The 20,605-nt window shown below is 53.9% G+C and overlaps 1 protein-coding gene, 1 long non-coding RNA gene and 1 other non-coding gene across 4 annotated transcripts; 1 reads left to right on the top strand and 2 right to left on the bottom strand.

Moving 5' to 3' along the window:
* Positions 1–6,081: 6,081 nt before the first annotated feature.
* On the top strand, positions 6,082–12,580 carry RAB26 (RAB26, member RAS oncogene family). Of its 2 annotated transcripts, XM_072942451.1 has the most exons (9): positions 6,082–6,458; positions 7,511–7,621; positions 10,095–10,136; positions 10,224–10,290; positions 10,491–10,543; positions 10,919–10,984; positions 11,084–11,140; positions 11,231–11,307; positions 11,418–12,580. In XM_072942451.1, exons 1-9 carry the CDS (start codon positions 6,264–6,266, stop codon positions 11,518–11,520), a joined length of 771 nt encoding a protein of 256 aa, XP_072798552.1. In that variant the 5' UTR covers positions 6,082–6,263; the 3' UTR covers positions 11,521–12,580. The 2 variants fall into 2 exon arrangements, with proteins under 2 accessions (XP_072798552.1, XP_072798551.1); XM_072942450.1 differs by having other exon boundaries at positions 6,115–6,458; positions 11,084–11,307.
* Positions 12,572–20,587, bottom strand: LOC116284128 (uncharacterized). The gene is made up of 2 exons (XR_012061087.1): positions 20,235–20,587; positions 12,572–18,403 (listed from the first exon to the last, which is right to left on the bottom strand). It is a non-coding gene; the product is annotated as an uncharacterized lncRNA (long non-coding RNA).
* LOC116284148 (small nucleolar RNA SNORD60) lies at positions 20,103–20,185 on the bottom strand. Its single transcript, XR_004193911.1, has one exon. It is a non-coding gene; the product is annotated as a small nucleolar RNA SNORD60 (small nucleolar RNA).
* Positions 20,588–20,605: the final 18 nt, after the last annotated feature.

Raw genomic sequence — 20,605 nt, forward strand, 5'->3', positions numbered from 1 at the left:
TGGAGCTCTATCAGCTGAACAATGGATCCCACAGATATTCAGGTTCTAATTCCCAGAACCTGCGAATGTTACCTTATATGGCAAAAGGGGCCATGTAGAAGTGATTAAATTAAAGATCTTGACAGGGGAGAGTATAGCTCAGTGGTAGCATGCTTGCTTAGCACACATGAGGTACTGGGTTCAATCCCTAGTACTGCCATTAAAATAAATAAATAAATAAATAAATAAACCCAATTACCTCCCCCTAAAACATTAGAAAAATAAATTTAAAAAATTAATTAAAGATCTTGAGATGGGGGATGACCCTGGACTATCCAGGTGGACCCCAAGTGTAATCCCAAACATTCTTAGAAGGCGGCAATTTGATAGCAGAAGATGATCCTTAGAAGACGGAGATTTGATAGCAGAAGATGAGAAGGTCAGGTGTCCATAGAAATGGAAATTGGAGTGATGTAGCCATGAGCCAAGGAAAGCTGGAGGCTACTAGAAGCTGAAGAGGCAAGGATTCTGCCCTGGACCCCCAAGAGGGAACCAGTCTTGCTGACACTTTGTCTTTAGCCCTGTTTATGTCTCATCTCACATTTCTGGTCTCTCGAGTATAGGATGATAAATTTGAGTTGTTTTGTGCTACTGTACTTGTGGAAATTTGTCACAGCAGCAATAGGAAACTCATTCAGGAGCCACTGCCAACCTAATAGTAGTTACCCCTGCAGGACAGGATCTAGGGGAATGAAGACTTTTATTCTTGCCTTGCTCTTTTGTGTTGTTGACATGCCCACAAAACTGATATTATTTTTATAATTAAGAAAAAAAGAGGGAGGAGGATATAGCTCAGTGGCAGGGTATATGCCTAGCATGCGTGAGGACCTGGGTTCAATCTCCAGTACCTCCATTAAATAAATAAATAAACCTAATTACCTCCCCCCAATAACAACAGCAAGATAAGAAAGGAAGGAAGGAAGAAGAGAGACAGTGCAAAGGAAGAACTTGGCCCACTCCAGGGGCAGCCAGTGCTCAGACTTCAGTGGTTGTCATGGTTACTCGAATGCCTCCCCCGCTAGGAGGCCACATGTTGCACTCAGGAGCTATGAGGCAGCTGGGAGAGCTCTGTGCCACCCGAGCTTGCCCACATACGGCCTCAGAATAGGGTCTGGATCACGGTGAAGCCTCCCTCTGACCCTCTCCTCTGCAGTTGGAGCATTTTGTGTCCTGAGACTGCTAAGAGTACTCAGGTGTGAGTACCCGAGCAGCTGTGGGAGGCAAGGACAGAGAGCAAACCTTGCATCCACACCTGAAAGGAAACAGCCCTCTGCTCCAGCCCTCCTACCAAATGGTCCTTTTCCCCTCAAGCAGGGATGGACACCCACCCCTTACTGCCTACTGGGCCTCAGTGTGACAAGGCAGAATGTGGGGCAAGTGGGTATGTCCTCTTGGGAGCAGGACACTCAATGTGGCCCCTGTGCACCCAGGCATCTGGAGGTGGTGAGGGGTGTACTTTGACATGACCCATTTCCTCAGGTGACTTGGTTCTCCTCTTTCGGGTGGAAGTCACATTCAGCGCTGCTGCAGTTCCTCTCTGACGTCTCCATGGCAACGTTCATGCTGATTTCATGGAACATAAGGTGTTTGAGCTGGAAGGGACCTTGGAGATCAGCTCCTCCCGCCCCCTCATTTCACAGAGAGGGGAGCAGGCTCAGAGAAGGTATGCCACATGCACGGGGTCACCCAGCAAGCCAGGGACCCAGCCAGGGCCTCTGCTTTGTGGCACATTCCCAGCCAGTGTCCCTTTCCCTAAGATTGCATATAGCTGAATTCCTTAGGAGATTGTCTTCTTAGGAGGCACTCTGGGGGCACAAGTTTGGGGGCATTGCCACTCCTCCATTGCTAAAGGACCCTGAAGTGCAGCATAGCTCTGTCCTGCTCACAGTTCTCCATTCAGTGCTTGGTGAGGGTAGGAGCTGGCAGACTGGTGCAGAGGCAGCACAGTCCCCTAGGAACCACTGGAGAGCAAACGTGAGTCCACGTGAGTATTCATGGAGGAAGAGTAGGGGGTGGAAGGAGCCAGGGGGAAGGGGAGTGGGGAGGGGACTCCAAGCAGAGACTGAAAGGTCATCAAGAAGGACTCTCATTCCTGCCCAAGTCCTCCTGGCTTGAGGGTCATACCCTGTGGGTAAGTGGAATGTAAGTATGAAACTGAAGGGCTTGAAAATTCGGATTACAGAGGGACTTTCCCAGGCCATAGGTCCCAGAGGGTGCTTGTGTCTGGGGACTCATGGCACACACCACTCCAGGATGGGAGGGTCAGACACACAGAAGGGCAAATCAGAAGGCACTGTGCAGGAGCTGAGGGCCCTAGATGTGAAGGGACCAGGAATCCGGGCCATCAGAGGGTGCTGATGGGGTGAAGTTCCAGAAGTGAGGCTTGGGGTTGTTCCATCCCTTTGCTGGGACATGGAACCATGTAGACCCTCCCCTGACCAGCAGAGCCAGCCCTATGCCAGAAGGGCTGAGGGCTGTGGTACCCTCCCCAGGGGGATACAGTCCTCAAGCCTCACCTCTACCTCAGCCTCAGGGCTCGCTTCAACTCCAAACCCTGCCTCAGGGACCTACCCTGGCCCGTAAGGGGTCTTCTCTCTAGATCTGAAGACCCGAGTATCTGGACATCACCTGGTCCAGCTGGAGCCACCCTCCTGACCTTTCCCATCAAATTGGCCCCTTTTCCCCCTTGCTGTGTCTCTATTCTAGGTATCTCTTGCTGTATAAAAGACATCCCCAAATGCTTGAGTCTGCACTGTGGGCAAGGCTCAGTGGGGATGGCTTACCTCTGTTCTGCATGGAATCTGCCAAGTTGTCCTCTTTACTCACGTGGCTGACAAGTGGGGTCCTTCCCACCTGGGCTTCTCCATGGGGTGACTTGGGCTTTCTTACAGTATGGCAGCTGGGTTCCAAGAATGAGTGCTCCCGGAGACAGGAAGGGAGAGCTGCCAAAGTGTAAGGTCTGGGTCCTGAAACAGGCATAGGGTCACTTCTGCCGTATCTATTGCTCAAAGCGATCACAGCCCCTACCTTGACCCCAGGGCAAGAGATACAGATTGTCCCCATCTTGGGAGAAGTAGCAAAGAATTTTCCCTTTTAATTCATCTCAGCACCCCGCTGTCTCTGCCGCATGGGCTCTAACTCTTCCTTGCCTCACCTCTAGGCCTGCAGATTCTGCCTCTCCTGGAGGTTCCCCCTGTCCCCATTATTTCCCCATGGATTACTGCAGTCCTCCTCAAACTCATTTCCCCATCCCCAGGCTGCACCATCCACCGCCTCCTGGCCACTCCCTATATTCCTAAAGCAGTGCCCTCTCTCTGTTGCCCTGCTCAGAAACCACGCATGTCTCCCTATTTCTCACTGAACACTTTCCAAGCTCCTAGGCAAAACATTCAAATTCACCTTACAATCTAGCCCCGTCCTATGTTACCAAATGGAATACCTCCCATTTCCTCCAAGCACCTGGACCACACTTTGGCCTCTTCTGCTCAAAGTTCCTACCTACTGGCACTCCAAGCCTGCACATATTCACTCTCGCCACCTGGCAAGTTTCTCTATCTCCACTCCTGTTGGACTCCTGCTCAATCTTCAAAGCCCACTGCAAATGCCCCTGCTCCACAAAGCCTTACTCTCATTACTTATCACATTAGTCTTATTTTCATTGCATGTTGAGGCATGTTCTGGCTTAAATCCTCATTAGCAATGACGTGTTCCCTTGAAGTTGGGCCCGTGTTTCTAACTCATATTTCTTTCACCAATTTAATTGTTTATTGAGGCCTGGAGCCAGCTGCTAGGGATATGACAGTAACCAAGACAAGCTGCTTCCTGTGTCCAGAGAGCTTACATTCCAGAGGGTGAGACAGATGGCAAATAGAAGAACCAAGAGACAGAATGATCAAAGATTAGGAGATATGCTGGAAGGCAAGAAAGGCAGGCGGGGTGCTGTGACCCAGGGACCCAGAATTTCCTCTTTTCAAGAGCAACCAGAGACCTGGATTTCTACATACTCTCCTAATTTTAAAGGTTGCAAGGTCAATTTTTCTCCTCTGCTGCTCTCAGCTTCCCTCCTTTCCTAGCTTCTCACTCTCTCTAGAATACCTGCTTCTCTTCTTCCTAGTTACCCCACCAGCACTCCTCCCCCAACTTAGGGTGCCCTACCTGCAGCACCACCCCTAAGACACTCAAACTCCTCTGCGGCTCCAAGGCCCTGGGCATGCTCTGGCAGCAGCTAGCAGGAGGATATCCACAGGGAGCCCACTGCCTAGGATGCTGGGGCCAGTGAGTATTGGCTAGCTGAGATCCTGAGCCAGCCACCCTGAAGTTGGCCTCCTGGAGGTGAGACACCTGGAGTCCCCATGGCCACAGCATTGGGAGCCCAGCATCCCGAGGCCTCTGTAGACTAACTACACATCTAGACATCGACCTGGAAGAAGTGGGGAGCCAGAGGAGTGAGACAGGAAAGGAGGTGGGGGGCCCTCAGAAGACTTCCTCAGATTGGCCCCCCTGCTCTGATATGGCCATGAGGGATAGGTCTCCACCTTTAGGGAACCCCTGGGCAAACCCTGCCAGGGGACAGTATATGCTTTCCGGAGCCAGTTCCCAGATACAAATCCTGGCTCTGCCACTTCCTGGCTGGGACCTTGGACAGCTCCCTTCCCCTCTCCAGGCCTCAGTTTCCCATCTAAACATGGGGAATCATAGCAGCACCCACCTCATAGAATAGTTTTGAAGATGACATGTACCTGGCACACAGTGGTTCTTGGTAAAGGGCAGCTTTCCACAGCCTCTCCTGTGTAGGGCCCTGCCAGGCCCTCTCGAGGAATTGCTTTGCTGAGCAACATCCTTCCATCTATGTTTTCCAAGACCTCTGAATCTGAGAGGCAGCTTCTGCCCATTGTAATTATTTTGGCTCTGGGCATTGCCGGCTGAGAGAGCTCAGGCCTCTGAAGGGCCCAGGGTCCTGGTGACAGCTGTCATGTCTCAGGCCGGAGGAGTACAGAGCAGGGGGTGCTGCCCTTCGTCTGCACCTGCTGCTCCCAAGCCCTGGGAGAGGGGCATCTTGGCTTACCACTCCCAGGATTGCAAGACCAACTCAGCCTCATTCTCAAAACCCAGAGCATCTTGGGTGGGAGTCCTGGTACAGAGTCCCAGGCAGCCCAGGTAGGGAGCTGGTGTCAGGCCCTGGAGAGGGGTTTGGATGATCAGCAATTGGAAGCACTAGAAAGTTAAGGGGCCAGCCACAGCCCAGCGCAGGGGCCTCCGATCTCCTTCACCTCCCAGACCCCCGAGGGCAGAGCCCCAGGGGAGGGGACCCTCAGAGGGCAGGCTACTAGATGTGACACTGACTTCCCTTTCCCCAAGGATCCTGAAGCTTCAGCCCCGGGAGAAGAATCTGCGGGGGAGAACGCCCTTCAGGCTCATCCCTGCCGCTCAGCCTGGCCGCTGTATCCTGTCCGTGATAACCAGCTGTCAGCAGAGCCCTAAGTGGTGGGGCGCACCCGGGTTTGTTTGCCAAGCTCGAGTGTTGGAGCTTCGTGGACCCGCCTGCCCTGGAAGAGAGTGGGGCGGTGCCTCAGCAGGCCAGGTGGCATCTCTGGTTGAGAAGGGACAGAACGCCGGGGTGCCTACCCCATGCAGGCCCACTGCCTCACTGCCCGCACCTCAGGGCACTTTCCTCGTCCCAGGCCAGGAGGAGATCCAGTGGAGGTCACTAGGCAAGGGGCAGCTCGGGGCAGAGTGGAGCACAACAAGCAGAGGAGTTACAGAATGCCGGGTGCTCCGTCACCCAGGTCCACCGCCCCACACCCGCACCCAAGCATAGACTCAGCTATAGAGCTGCGTCCCGGCGCCTAGGGCGGGGCGGGAACTGCCCCCAACCCAGCAGAGGCGCCGAGATCCCGCGCACCCAGCGCAGAGCCTGAGCCTCCTGACCCCGCCCCCGGGGCGGCCAACTTATTGGCATGGCCCCGCCCCAGGCTGGCCATTGGTGGCGGCGGCGAGAGGCCTGTCCTGAGTGGCTGCGGGGTTGTGGGGCGGCGGGGGCGGGGCGGCGCTGAGCGGAGCGCCCGGGATGCCGCCGCCGCCGCCGCCGCCGCCGCCGGACGGCTTCAGCTTCGGGTCCAGGTCTGACTCCGAGGGCACGGGGAGCAGGGCGGCCCGGGGCGCGGCGGCTGCAGCAGGAGCGCACTGAGCGCCCGCCAGCCCGCCAGCCCGCCAGCCCGCCAGCCATGTCCAGGAAAAAGACTCCCAAGAGCAAAGGGGGCAGCGCGCCGGCTACCTCCGCACTGCCCGCCGCCAACGGGCCCCGGCCGGTGCGCCCCGGGACTGCGCGCCCCGGCTCCAAGACGTCGCCCAACGGGCTCCCGCAGCAGGGCCGGTCTTCGCTTGGCGGCGGCGGCGACTTCTACGACGTCGCCTTCAAGGTGAGCCGAGTACCCCTAGCCCCATGCGAGAGCAGCAGGTGGCGTGAGGCCCGAGCCGAGCGGGGAGGGGGATCGCGGGAAAGGGAGCAGGGCCCTGTGGACCTTCAGCGCGGAGCTGGCTCCAGCAGCAGCGCGGAGCTGGCTGCAGCAGCACCCCGCAGCTGGCACGGCTGGTGCGGTGCATCGCACGCACACGCATACACAGCTGTCAAACCTGGTCTTGGGATACCCAACATCTGGCAAGGCCTGCCCCCTACCCAGCTGGCTGGGCCGGACAAGAGTTCTTGCGGAAGTCAGAGCCTGGCAGATGTCCTACTCCTTAATACTCCTGCCCCCACCCAGGCCCCAGTCTCATCATTTCCCATATGCTGTGTTCTGTTACCTCTCAGGGTCTTTGGGTCTCCTCTTTTTAGTGGGAGAGACTAAGAACAGCTTTGCCAGCTGGGTGGGGAGTGCTAGGGCCTCTTTCAGGCCAAGGCAGAAGCTATCGTGAATTGTGGGGGGCTGGGGTGGCAGGACCATCTTTGGGTTTTGGAGATTTTGGCAACAGGCCAGGGGAGGAGAGCGGGTGGTGGGGGGAGGCCTGACTGCTCCTCCTTGTCCACAGACATGGCCTCAGCCCCTCCTCACACCAAGATTTGACCCTCATTTGGCAAATTCCTCTAGAGTCTTACTGGCATTGGAAGAAGCCTCCTGGCACAGAGGCCTCTCAGGAGGTCCCCAAGTTCTGCTCCCCACTAAGCCCTAAATGCTCCCCTTCTAGATCACACAAGGTGTCCAGGTAGCGCCCTGGATATAGGCAGCTGCTCCCACTCCCCACTGATTGAGATGAGCCATTATTCAGTACAGAGGGGACAGAACCTTCTAGAGGTGGGAACTGGAGGCCCGGGCCCTGTGTCTCCCCCAGGCCCTGCTGAACCTGCAGACCTAGGATACCTCCCTCTACTCCTGCCCCTCACCCACAGCCCCTTTGTGATCAGGCCAGTTTTGGGAAGACTAGATACCTTTTGGGCCAGTCCCCAAGTCCCATCTGCCCCCACTTCGTGCCCCAGGTCATGCTGGTGGGGGACTCGGGCGTGGGGAAGACCTGCGTACTGGTGCGCTTCAAGGATGGGGCTTTCCTGGCAGGAACCTTCATCTCCACCGTGGGCATCGACTTCCGGGTAAGAGTGGAGGCTGATGTCTCAAGCACTGACTGGGCCCAGCCATGCCCTGGGCCCTAACACCAGCTCACTGGGTTTTCACAACACCCCTGGGCATTTGGTTCTCCATTATCCCTGTGGCACAGACAGGCTCAAGAGATGGAGCTCCCGATTGAGGTGTCCCACCTCAGCCACCTGACTCCCACGGTCAGTGTGGCTGAGGTGGGACACCTTAACCACCAAGCTGCCTGCCTCCTGACACCCCAAGTGTCTTGGAGACTGGTGGTGGCTGTATCTGACTGAAGCAGAGATGATACCCCTGTGCCCAGGACTGGCATGATCTTGGGGGCTGTATCTTGTGCCTTGTGGGGAATGGGTGCTGGTGCTCCTACGGTGGTGGCTATCAGTGGGAACTCAAGATCCATATCCACTCAGGAGGCCGGCATCACTGCCCCATTGTACAGGGGGCCCTGAGGTGCCCGGTGGCCTGCCCAGGACCTAGAAGACAGGTGGCTCTGGTACTCAAGCACACACCCTGTCCTAGAGCTGGGGAGAAGTCCCTGCCCTTGGTTGGGTGAGGAGACTCATGGGAAATGCACCCACCTGGCTGTTTTCCCCTGCCAAAGCCAATCACCACCTTATCCCCTGCCAAAGAGCCATGTCCTGGGGTCCTTCTGGAGGGGTGACCCTGGACTCTTGGCTCCCCAAGAGCCACTCCAGCACCCCAAGCAGCCTGTGGAGTCACAGGGGAACGATGGTGGCCACAGCCCTAGGCCTGTGGGGCTCTGGCATCAGTCTTAATTCCGCGTGCCAAGGTGCTGGTGTGTTCTCAGCAAATCCCAAATTTGCATTTTCTCACCCTTTAATTAGACCCAGTCAGCAGAAGGCTGGGAGAGAGGCTCATTGGGGGACTGGGAAGGGGGGTTCCCTCCAGTCTGGGGAGCTGCTCTCTGCCCTGTGTGGGGAGGAAGAGCCCCTCAAGTCCTCTCAGGTGAAGTAAGGGTTGAAATACCAGAAGGGGGAGGTGTAGGCCTGGCCCTTTGCCTGTTCTGGCCTCACCTCCCCGCTTCTCACTTCCCTCTTGGCTCTGGGGGCAGGTGGTGAGGGAGGTGAGGCTGTGTGGTTCACACCCCCGCTCAGGGTGCCAGGGAAGGCGGGGTGTCCTTCCCAGCCTCCCTGCAGCTGGGCAGATGGCTGCTCTTGGTTCCCAGGAGACCCAGAAGCACCCTGACAGCAGGAGCTCAGCAAAGAGGGAGGTGGTGAGGATCCTGCCACCTGGGGCCTCTGCTGGTGGTTAGTAGCCCCCTGCCCCCACCCTGGCAGATAGGAACTGGGGTTGGGCCCCTCCCTGTCTCTAGTCTTGAACTGGGAGGGCCAGTTAGGGAGCATCGCCAGCCAGCAAGCACATATCAAACATCCACTGGGTACCAGGCCAAGTTCTGGACACTGCTAACTGCTTTGGGCCCCGTCCTCAGGGAGCTGCCTGCCGTCTGAGCTGGGAGAGGGGCTATTAAATCACAACAAACCCTTCAGCCCTACTCTGGGCCAGACTCAGTTCTCAGTGCTTTGCATGTAGTAGATCTGAAAGTAACTGGAGCAGTCATACAATGGGCACCCTGTTTCTCTCCATTTATGGGGGGGGACTGAGGCAGAGTGTTAGTAATGGGCCTGGGGTCACACACTGGTCAAGCACGTGGCTCTAAGCAAAAGGAGCAGTGCGTGCAGGGCTGTGAGAGGTGCCTGTGGCCTGTGAGAGGGGCTGGGGCAGGGCCTTGAGGCCTATGAGCGCAGGGGTCTGCATTCTGCACTGAGCACAGGGGAGAGGGGAGGTGTGTAGGGTGCAGCTGAAATGGGAAATAGGCACAGGGAAGCTGGGCACCAAGGAGAGGAGGGCAACTGGGGTGAAGGAGAGCAGGGGGAGGGGGCTGGGCTTCAGAGGCACTGTGGGAGGTGGTACAGAGCAGCAGGACTCAGTGACTGATGGATGGATGGCGACAAGGGGCCCACGAGGGCAGTGGAGCTGGTGGGGCTGTGTGCCAGGCCTCCAGGTTGGGCAGGGGAAGAAACACTTGGCTCAGAATTGGACACAGCAGGCCAGGGAGGGTGGCAACCTTCAAGTCCATCAGGATGACCATCTGAGCTGGAGTGGCTTGGGCACCCTCAATGCACAGGTCACCAGCAGGAGGTGTAGCTGGTATAGGGGGAAATCTAGGTGGACTCTTGGACTTAGATCCAAGTGGAAGCATTATTTGCAGGTAGAGTGCAGCAAACCAGGAGGTGGGCATTGGAGGCAGAGCCCAGCCAGCTGAGGGACCCACAGGATAATGAATTCAGGGGCACACCAGGGGCCCCCTGGCATTGCCTGCCTCCCCACCCTATCCTTGGCCCCCCCTTGCTCCCCCTCCTCTGATGGAGGGTGGCATGGGTCTAGCTGCTGCCTAGGATGGTGCATTTGGCCCTGGGCCCTCACTGGAGCTGGCTGGTTGTGTTTCAGAACAAAGTTCTGGATGTGGATGGCACGAAGGTGAAGCTGCAGGTGAGGGGTGACTGGGGGGAGTTGAGGGCAGGGGGCACCTGGAGGGACTGGGCAGCCCTGACCGCTGGACCATACCCCTTGCCGCAGATCTGGGACACAGCCGGCCAGGAGCGGTTCCGCAGTGTCACACACGCTTACTACCGCGACGCTCATGGTGAGCTCGTGGGCATGCAGCCCCAGGGAATTGGGGCCATGCTCTGTGGGTGTTCTGCTCCCTAGGCTTCTGCTTGGAGGAGGGTGCCCAGGGTGTGAGGGAGGCAGAAGCGCCAAGGGTGTGACATGTGAGGGTGTGGGTGATGGATGGGGAGCCGCCGTGGGCTTCAGGGGGTATCCTCATTTGCCCTCTGCCCCCAGCACTGCTGTTGCTCTATGATGTCACCAACAAGGCCTCCTTTGACAGCATCCAGGTCAGTGGCTTCCTTCCTGGTTGGGGTGACAGGTCATAATGGAGCTTGACCACAGATGGCATCAGGGTTCCAGAGTTCTGAGGGCCCTACTGATAGTGGGGAGGAGGAAAGAACCCTTCTTCATGGCCCAAGTACGGTGGCTCAGGTTGACCGTGAGCTGCAGGGGGGCCTGAGTGACTTTCCAGTTCAGCAGCCCAACACCTGAGATAAGGTACCTGTTGGATTCCCTCCGGAACAGCACACAAGGAGCACTGGTTCTGATCCTCTTAGCCAAACACTGAGAGGCACCCTGTGGCACCCTGTGAGGTGTCCTGGAGGGGCCAGGGGTTGCCGGGAGCACTAGCTTCCAGCCTGGCCTCAGCTCTTCCCGAACAGGCCTGGCTGGCAGAGATCCAAGAGTACGCCCAGCACGACGTGGTGCTCATGCTGCTGGGGAACAAGGTGGGCACCCCAGCCTGTCTTCTCTCCCCTGGCTCTGCAGGGGGAAGGGTGGTAGGGAAGTGAACCCGGGGCCAGCTCTCACCCAGACTCTTGTGCCAGGTGGACTCTGCTCAGGAGCGTGTGGTGAAGAGGGAGGATGGGGAGAAACTGGCTAAGGTGAGTTGGGGTTTGCAGCGTGGCCAGGGGGTGCCCTTGAGGCTTCAGGGCTGTGGCTGTCCCCATCAGTCTGCAGCTGGCTGTTTGCAGGAGTATGGGCTACCATTCATGGAGACCAGCGCCAAGACGGGCCTTAACGTGGACTTGGCCTTCACAGCCATAGCAAAGTAAGTCCTGCCAGTCACCAGGAAGAACCACCCCCCCCCCAGACCTAGGGTCTGAATCCCTTTGTTGGAGGCATAGGCCACCCTGTTCCATGGTCATCCCTGCCCCACAGGGAGCTGAAGCAGCGCTCCACGAAGGCCCCCAGCGAGCATCGCTTTCGGCTGCACGACTATGTCAGGAGGGAGGGCCGGGGGGCCTCCTGCTGCAGACCCTGAACCTGGCTGGGCACGGCCACTGGGGTATCCTCCTGGAAGGCTGGACAGAGTCTACATGTCCCTGATGTCATCACCCAGCAGTCAACCCCAGGGTGTCTGTTTCTAACAAGTCCACATCTGGGCAGCCATCTAGACCCTTGGTCCCAATAAATGGGCCTCAGGAAGCCAAAGGGTCCACAGGCCTCCTTCACCTTCTCCTGCTTGAAGGCTCTCACAGAAAAGCAACCATCTTCTGCACCAGATGGGCCCCTACAGTGTATAGACTGCCGGGTGCCTCCCACCATGGCACTCTGCTGCCCCCTCCTGGGCACGCCCAGCTCTGAGGAGCATGCATCCAGTGCCTAATTGCCTAGAAAGCCATGTCTTCTGCTGCATATGCTGCCCAGGAAGGAAAAAGCCTAATTCCTGTCCATGCCTGGGGCAGCGGGCCTCACTGCAAATCACATCATGCATCTGTGCTCCAAGGACCAGAGCGGCCTGCTCATGGCCCACCCACTAGGAGGCCCCGGCTGCCAACAGGGTCTTTCACATTACCTTGGAGGATGCCAAGGCTGTGGCTTTGTAATGCAGTGAATTGCATGTGGGAAGTCACAGAAATGTCAGGGAAACTAGGACTGCCAGCCTTCACCTGCTGCCCAGGGTACCGTACTGGGCCCGGCCCACAGCTGAGGCCAGTGCTTGCTGTGGTCAAGCCAGGGGGTGGGCAAGGAGCTCCACCTCGTACTAAAATCTTCAAGTCAGTCTTCTGAGAGCTTTTGTTTCTGGTCCTAGTGAATAAAGTTGTGTCCAGTGGAGTGCCTGCCTTGTCCATTGAAATAAAGCGACTGCTCAGGTCCTGTTAGTTCATGGCCCACCCCCAGGGCAAAGGCACAAAAATTTATTTTTTGGCCTCAGACAAAAATAAAGAAGGCCCTTCAAATAGGTGGGAAGTCACTGGTATGAACTTCCATCTTCATGCCTCTACCCCTTACTGAGGACTGCCCAGAGAAAGCCAGTCATCCCAAGGAGCCCTCTGGGATGCAAACAGGTGTGAAAATAAAGACACATGTGCTCTGATCAACTCACTGCCTTTGCTTTATTGTTAAGCTCTTCAGATATGGACTCCCGCCTGACCCCCAGGCCCCTGGAAAGATGTAGACTTACCTCAAAGTCTTCAGCCAGGTCACTGATGGCTCTGACATTAGTGGGCCATGTAGAGACCTTACAAGGCCCAAAACTTGATGGGATCTTGCCTACCACCCAAGAATTCTCAGTGGAGGCAGGAAAGGGAAAGCGCTCCAGAGGGAAAACGTCAGCTAAGGCCAGTCAAGACACCTCCAGCTCCCAGCTGGACCACAGGGGCTTTTACTGGAGGGTTCTGCTGTGCTCGAGACAAGTTTTCCTGAGCCCTTTTAACGCTTCTCCTTCCATTGAGTCCAGCCCTGTAACAAAAAACTTTGTGGGGAAAGAAGGAAGGAAAAATGCTGGGCTTTCTATCATGTTTAGAGTCAAGGCACCAGCTACAGAACAGAAAATATTCTCAAGGGTCTAGGGAGGGGTGATCAGGCAGGCTTACTGACCCTGGCTGATTAGCAAATGCCAGACTGTTTTCAGAAATAGTTGTTTCTCTTACCCCGCAGCTGGCTCCTTGGTTTCAAGGACATAACCCCTCAACAGAATGTTTCTATCCAAGGACATAGCCATACGAGATATTTTATGTTCCACAATGGCTGCATCAATTCCAAGGATATACTCCAGTATCTTTTTTTTTTTTAACATTTTTTATTGATTTATAATCATTTTACAATGTTGTGTCAAATTCCAGTGTTCAGCACAATTTTTCAGTCATTCATGGACATATACACACTCATTGTCACATTTTTTCTCTGAGTTATCATAACATTTTGTGTATATTTCCCTGTGCTATACAGTGTAATCTTGTTTATCTATTCTACAATTTTGAAATCCTAGTCTATCCCTTCCCACCCTCCACCCCCCTGGTAACCACAAGTCTGTATTCTCTGTCCGTGAGTCTATTTCTGTCCTGTATTTATGCTTTGTTTTTGTACCCCAGTATCTTTTTGTTCTCTTTCCCACCAAAGTTTTAGGGCTGAGCTCCACAGGAGGCAAGAGTCCACAATAGAGGCTGACTGGCACCACTGAATTAATGACAAGTCTTCCAGTAACAGTCTGACCAGGGGCTGGCGCTGTCTTGACCTGGAGAAGGGCTCCCTGCTTTATAGTGTTTCCCCTTCTCTGAATATAAGAGCTCCTTTTCACTGTCCCTCTGCCTCTAGTGAAGATTTAAACTGGCAGACAAGGACCCACACACTTGATGGGCTTTCCAATTTGGTCTCTGTCCGCTGACTGACTGGTACTTCTGTTAATAAGCCAAGGTGAGTCTGCCTAACCACTCACCTTCCCAAGACTTCATCCTTGGGGAAGTGGGCCGAGATGTCTATTTTCTGTAGCTTTTTCCTGCTGTATGGGGGCACTGGCCAGTCTAGCCAGAGTAGAGATCTCTATCTGTTCTGTTCAAAATCTAGATAATCTGACCCCAAGGTGGGCTTCCAACCACACAGCAACAGATTTTACTTTGAAGTTGCTGGAGATGATTTGAAATGAAGCATTTTAAGTAAGCATGGTCCAAAAAGTAGGGCCAAAAGGGTAGTCACAGCAGGGCCGAGAAAAGACAAGAGCCAAGGCAGGCATGGGGTCATCACCAGCCAAGTTCCTCACCCGTCTGTTTGCTGCCTGCTCCAGCAGGCCTTTCATCTCTTCCGGCACCCGCTTGTAGTAAAATGTTCCCTCCTGGCTTGCAGTGAGATCTAAGGCGCCGCGGTTTTGTAAGACCATGGCCACCAGGGCACTGGGATTGGCTAAAGGTCTGGGCAGTATAGCTAGTTGAGAAAAGCATGCAATGCAAGTCCTCCTGTGGCCAGTCCTGCTAGACCAGGAGACCCAAGAACAGTGGAATGAGGGGCTGGCTCTATTACCTGGCAAGTGTAGACTAGAAGAAAAGCACTGTTGTCCCAAATTATGTCTGTGTAGTAACATATCCTTAATGAGGTCTTCATCTATCCCACTGGAAGAGGCCCCCAGCTGTGGGTCTAATTTAACTGTCACGTCGGGTGTGCCAGAGACCAGGTCCCCATCCATTTAGCACTGCGGACAGAGCAAGGGCAATGTTTAAGCTTTTAAAAGTGGTCCCTTGTGCAGCCAGGAGGAAATGGATGTAACTGTTGCATGGCATTCAGGGCCTTATCCCGATAGAATACTGCGCTTGGACTCCCCCCACAGGGTGAACTTGGGAGGGGTCTGGACATTTGATAAGTTAACACTCACTGGAGCTTTTGTTTTTTGATTCAGGAACCAGGAAAGCAGTATGTTAGGCCACAAAAGAAAAAACACTGAGTAGTTAATGTGGCCCATGAGTTTTATCCGTTTTTTTTCCAGTCCCTGCCTCCTGAGTTTCAGCAACTTACAAGTCCTCAGGCCGTCATGTTTTCACATCCGTGAGACCTGGAAAGTGGCACGGCAGTTGGCGTTGGTCAGTTCCCCAACAAGCGTTCCCCTTGCATGAGGGCTGTAGATACAGTGGGAAGACAGACTGGGGGGTGAGGACAAAGTCACCCTTACTAGCAGGGAGGTGGCCACTGTAGGACAAGCAGGCCATCCTCTAGCTACGTCTAGTTTTTGGCGACAGGCTGGCCCAGTTTACAGGGCCTATCTAGTTTGGGTAGCCCCAAAGCTGGGGCCGTGATCACGGCTTTTCATTGTTCAAAAGCTCGGGTGCATGCATGCTAAGTCCCAGTCGAGCCGTCCCTCTTAATTTCTCAGAGGTTTGGCTAGTTGGCCACAGGATGGGACCCAAGTTCAGCATAAGCCAGTCATACCAAGGAACCCTTGCAGCTGTTTTCAGGTTTGGCGGGATTCAACATTTTCTTTCCCTCACTGACGATGAACCCAAGTATTTTACTTGAGTACGGCTGATCTGGGCCTTTCCTGGAGACCCAGTATCTTTTAATAGTGTCTTCCCTAGAGGCCTCGAGGGTGAAGCCGGCTATAAATAAATCATCCACATATTGTATCAAGGTGCTCTGGGTGTGAGCTCCTTCAGGTCCTGTCCCAAAGGGTTTCCAAAGATGTGAGGGCTGTCCTGAAACCCTACAGGGAGCCAGGCCCAGCAAAGTTAGGTGGATTATGGCAGTTAGAAATTCGGATGAGGAATGTAGAGAAAGGCATCCCTTAGGTGCATTGAGAAACACAGCCCCCGCTGGGAACCTGGGCAAGGAAGGTCTACGGGTTTGGTACAACAGGGTGTTTTGGTATGACTGCCTCACTGAGCCCCCGGAGGTCCTGTACAAAAAGGTAGGAGCCACCTGGCTTTTTGACAGGTAGTATAGGGGTATTACAGGGGGACTTACAAGGTATGATTATTCCTAGTTGCTGGAACTTGGTAACTTAAGGGCCTAAGTCCCCATAGGGCCTCAGGTTTTAGGTGGTTTCACTTCTTCCAGGCTTAAGATTAAGAATTTCTACAGGTGCGGTGTTTTGGGCAAACCTGGGCTACAAGTGTGCCAGACTCGGGGGTCCCCTGGGAAGGAGGGTCAGAGTCTACCTGCAGGCAATTAGCCAGCCACTGGACAGAGGTCTCTTCCCAATAGGGGACCCGGACACTCCAGAATGTAGAGGAAGGAATGGGTTCCTCGCCAACTTCCCAACTTGCAGAAGGGTTTAGTGAGTTGGCAGGGTAGAGCTTCCCTTTCTGCTTCCATTAACCGACCTGCTACTATCAAAAGGTCTCAAAGGGGAGTACAGAAAAGGCAGACCCCATACCCTAAAGGAAACTCCTTACCTTCTACACCCATGGGGGCTTCTCGAGCCAATAGGCGTCATTTCTGGTCAGCCATGACAGAGGGCCTGGGCTCAGGAGTTGGCTGCCTTCCCTCAGGGTGACTGGGACATTCCCCTTCCCAGTGTCTGTCTCCCTTGCCACATTCACACTGAGTGTGCGGTAGCTACAGTGGTGTGTGGGGCTTAATGCCAGGTGGGGAGACCACAGCCCCAGCCTTGGCCTGCTAGTTTGCCAAGAGGCTTCTCTATCTTCCTATCTTTCTGGGCTTCTCTTCCTTCCTTCCTTCTTCCTCTTGGTCATGGTTCAGGAAGACCTCATTTGCTTCCTCCACCATCTCAGCAATGGGCGTCTCAGGTCCTTTATCGAGCTTTTGTAACTTTCTTCTAACGCCAGCTGTGGCCTGAGGAGACAGCTAACAGGCCTTTACCCTCCAGGCTTTCTAGATCATTTAGGGTTTAAATTTTAAAAGCCTCCATGAATCTGCCTATGGAGAGGGCTGGGTTTAAATGTGACCCTGGGTAATTTATCTTGTTATAGTTCATAGCCTTTGTGACCCCAAGGGTCATGCCCTGGAGAGAGCAGGAAACAAAATAGCTAAGGGCCTTGTTGCCTGCCCCAGTGTTGAGGTTCCAATCAGGCTCAGATAAGGGTATGGTTTCTCCAGGGCCCAAATGAGCGTCGGCCTGTAGTCTCTCATCTGCCACCTTGAGCCTGGTCTAGGATTCTCCTTTCCTCTTCATTGCAGACAGAAGTGAGTCAAAATGACCATAATGTCCCTCCAGGTAAGGAGGAAACTTAAGTGTCAGGCAGTCAAATTCATCATGGAACTTCTAGGGGTTTTCTAAATACGAGCCCAGCTCTTCTCTGCACTGGGCAAAGTCTTGCACTGACAAGGGTATGTTAACTCCCATGGTTCCCCTCACCCTCGGGCACTTCCCTTAGACAAATTTTTGCTTAGTTCAGCCACTGTTTTGGGACACAGGTGATTTTCCAATCTGAGCCCCATGGGAGAGGGGGCACATGGCAGGGAGGCCTGTTCTGAAGTACTCTCTCCTGCCGTTTCTGACGGGGTGGAGGGCTCTGGGGAACTTTGGCATCGCCAAGGGGGGATTAGCCTCTGCTTTTGCCAGGACTCTGAAAGAACATTTATGAGGATCTGGGAGTTGAAATTTCCATCTTGATCAGTCCTGATAGAGAGCCCCGAAATCATGGATATAGGGGACCTTGCCATCTTTGTTTTCATGTCTGCATTATAAACTGAACAGTATTGATGGCCAGGCTGCCAGAAGGGGGCCATCTTTCTCCTTCCTCTAGTGGGCAGGCAGGGCAGTCCTATGCGCAGCACTGAATTCATTTCTTTCTCTTTAGCCTGTCCAATTGACAGATTTCCCAGAGAGGTATGGTTTATGTCCCAATTATCGAGGGGCCTATGGCAGGAGGAATGCCTTGGTTCCAGGCACAGAAGGACCTTTCCTGATCCCAGGCCACCTGGTTGTAACTGTGCTGGAGGGTCTTTACTGGCAAGGACAGTTAAGGGAGCCAAGGAGGGGTTCTGATGCGGGAGTTAATCCCCATACAGCCCTCTAAGGTTCGAAGTCTTCAATTCTGGGCTCACCCTGAGAGAGTAGTATAAATCCAACTCTCCAGCACTTTAGACAGATACAGACTCCAGCCTAACCACCAGGCCCCTGGGCTGACGTTGACTTACCTACAGGTCTCCAGCCGAGTCACTGACAGTCCTGATGTTAGCAGGCTGGGTAGAGACCTGTTACAGGGCCCAAAGCTTAGGAGGGATCTTGCCTACTACCTAGGAAAGAGTTCTCAGCGGAAGCCAGTGCAGGGGCAGTGCATACAGTTGCCTGATCCCTTAAGAGGGAAGGAAACTGACAGGAAGTCAAGATGGCTGATCAAGACAGCTCCAGCTCCCTGTGGGGCCACAGGGGCTGTTACTGGAGGATTCTGCCGTCATGTCCTCATTCTGGGTGTGCTGGAGCCAATCACCCTTCTTGAGTCCTTTTAATGCTTCTCCTTCTGTTGAGCCCAGCCCTGGAACAAAAATTCGGCAGGAAAATAGGAGAAAAAAATTAGAAAAAAATGCTAGGTTTTCTATCGTGCTTAGGTCACTAGAATTGTAACCTAGAACGACCCTAAAGAGGTTCTCCTGGAACAGAACCAACCCCCTCCATGTTTTCTGCCTGCCTCTTGTCTGCAGGAAAACTTTAGTTTCCTAGGCTTCTCAGAGTTTCAAAGAGTACATTTAATCAGAGAAGTGAGAATAGAAAGGAAAACAGTCAAGCAAGACAACAGTTTAGCCATTAAACAAAGTCAAGGAAATTTAGTTCCTCCCCGATGTGCTATATATCCTTGGAGCTGTCTGGCAGACACTGAAACCCTCACCAGGCGAATCAACTACATGCTGCCCACAAACACATAGACCCCAGACTGGTTGGTGATGTTAGCTCCTGATTACCTCACCACCAGCCAATCAATAGAATGTACATGGGCTGATCACATACCCCACAACACTCCTCTCTCACCTTATCTTTAAAACCTTTCCTTGAAAGACTCTGGGAGTTTGGGCCTTTTAAGCACTATCTTCTTTGGACTACTTGCTCAGTGATCTGCAATAAACATTGCACTTTCCTTAACCACAACCCGGTACAGTAGATTGGCTTTACTGCATACTGGCAAGTTTGGTTTGGTAACAGAACTGAGGCAGGCAGGGAACTAGCAAACTGAAACTTGGACCCATCAACTAGAGACTTCTTGAAAAGTTTGAAAGTAGAGTCACCTAGAAGGAACAGAAAGTCCTTACTAGATCTAATCCTCATGACCACATTTTTTAAGGGTCTTGCTCAGTCTAGCCTGACCACATTGTTTTAGCTTGACTATAGTCTTTGAGGGTCCCTCGTTACCGGATTTTGTTTGTCCAGTGTTTGTTCCAGGGAGCAGAAGCAGCAGGAACAGAGCAGTCAGTGGAAAGAGGGCAAGAAACACCAAAGACAGATAAAAGGACCGCATTTGTAATGGGAGAATTCAGCTGGCGGGGAGAGACAGACAGCACGCACTTGTAGGATCAGAAAAAACTGGTTTATTCCACACCGGTGCTGGCCCAGCAGTCACCTCCAAAGGCCGAGCCCCCGGCTTGGGCTTTGATTGCCTTTTATACATGTTAGGCTTCCAGGTATTTGGGACCTTCCAGGCTAAGTGCAGTAAGTTTCCTTTTCCCCATTTCTGGCTGATGCGAGAAGCAAGCACGAGTACAGAAGCCAACAGAATGACAGTAAAGTGTAAGTGAAAAAGGGGTTTTTATCCCTGCTTGATTTTCTTCCTCACATTAAGACCCCAAGAGGGGGAGATCTTGCACTAGGTCACCCTGGCCTGCAGCTCCCCCACCCCGCCTTCCGCTTGGGTAATAAAGAGCAGCTTTTTCACTATATCCTATGTCTCCACTGTTAATCCTTTCACTGTACAAAGGCAAGAGCCTGCGCTTTGGGGTTTTTTTCCCCTCTTATGGGAGGCCCCTGTCCGCTAACAGAATCAAGGCGCCAGCTGCAGAACAGAACGTTTTTAAACGGCCTGGTCCTTCTCCATTGTTAATAAGCCACGGTCGGCAAAGCTGCCTCATCACCCCCGTCACTGAAAGTCAGACAGCGTCCAAACGTAGACAGAAGCCCAACCCTGCCATTTCCGGCAAGACCTGTTTTCACCCCACAGGCCCTTCCAACAGGGGGAGGGAACCCCGAAGCCTCAGTCTTGCAAAATAATCAGACTGCATGTGCAGTTTTCATACGAGGTGTCAGAAATTAAAGGAATTCATCATAGGCTCGGAGAGGAATGGGGAAACCAGGCCTGGCCCAGTCCAGTTCAGCCTTACCTGTAGTAAGAAGTATATCTAGAAATTCAGGCTTCCCCGACGAAACTGGCAGGAGTGTGGGGAAGAAACGCACAGAACGTTGAGGACCAAAGAGGAGTTCAGGCGGAGGCTGGACCAGCGAGCTGGAGCGGCCTGTGGGTTTGGGACACCTCCCTAGCCTCACTCGCCGAACACTTCCGCCCCAGATCGTGGGGCATGCAATCAGCAAAAAAACACATTCACAAGTACCACCTGATCCCAAAAGACTAATTAGGCGTGAGGCTCGAGCTTTTATACAAACTGCCCACCTCTGCGATTGGGCGATCCCGGCGTAAGGATCTGCCTTCGCTTACTGCTGATATGCTCCGCTCTCTACTCCTCCTGTCTCCGCC

Source organism: Vicugna pacos, chromosome 18 (assembly GCF_048564905.1).
Source record: "Vicugna pacos chromosome 18, VicPac4, whole genome shotgun sequence".
Lineage (NCBI taxonomy): Eukaryota > Metazoa > Chordata > Mammalia > Artiodactyla > Camelidae > Vicugna > Vicugna pacos.

Bases quoted from the DNA above. Each gene is read 5' to 3' on its own strand.
- RAB26 (XM_072942450.1), top strand. From the start codon at position 6,264: ATGTCCAGGAAAAAGACTCCCAAGAGCAAAGGGGGCAGCGCGCCGGCT. The intron at 6,459-7,510 runs GTGAGCCGAGTA...TTCGTGCCCCAG, and splicing joins TCTACGACGTCGCCTTCAAG to GTCATGCTGGTGGGGGACTC. The intron at 10,137-10,223 runs GTGAGGGGTGAC...CCCTTGCCGCAG, and splicing joins GCACGAAGGTGAAGCTGCAG to ATCTGGGACACAGCCGGCCA.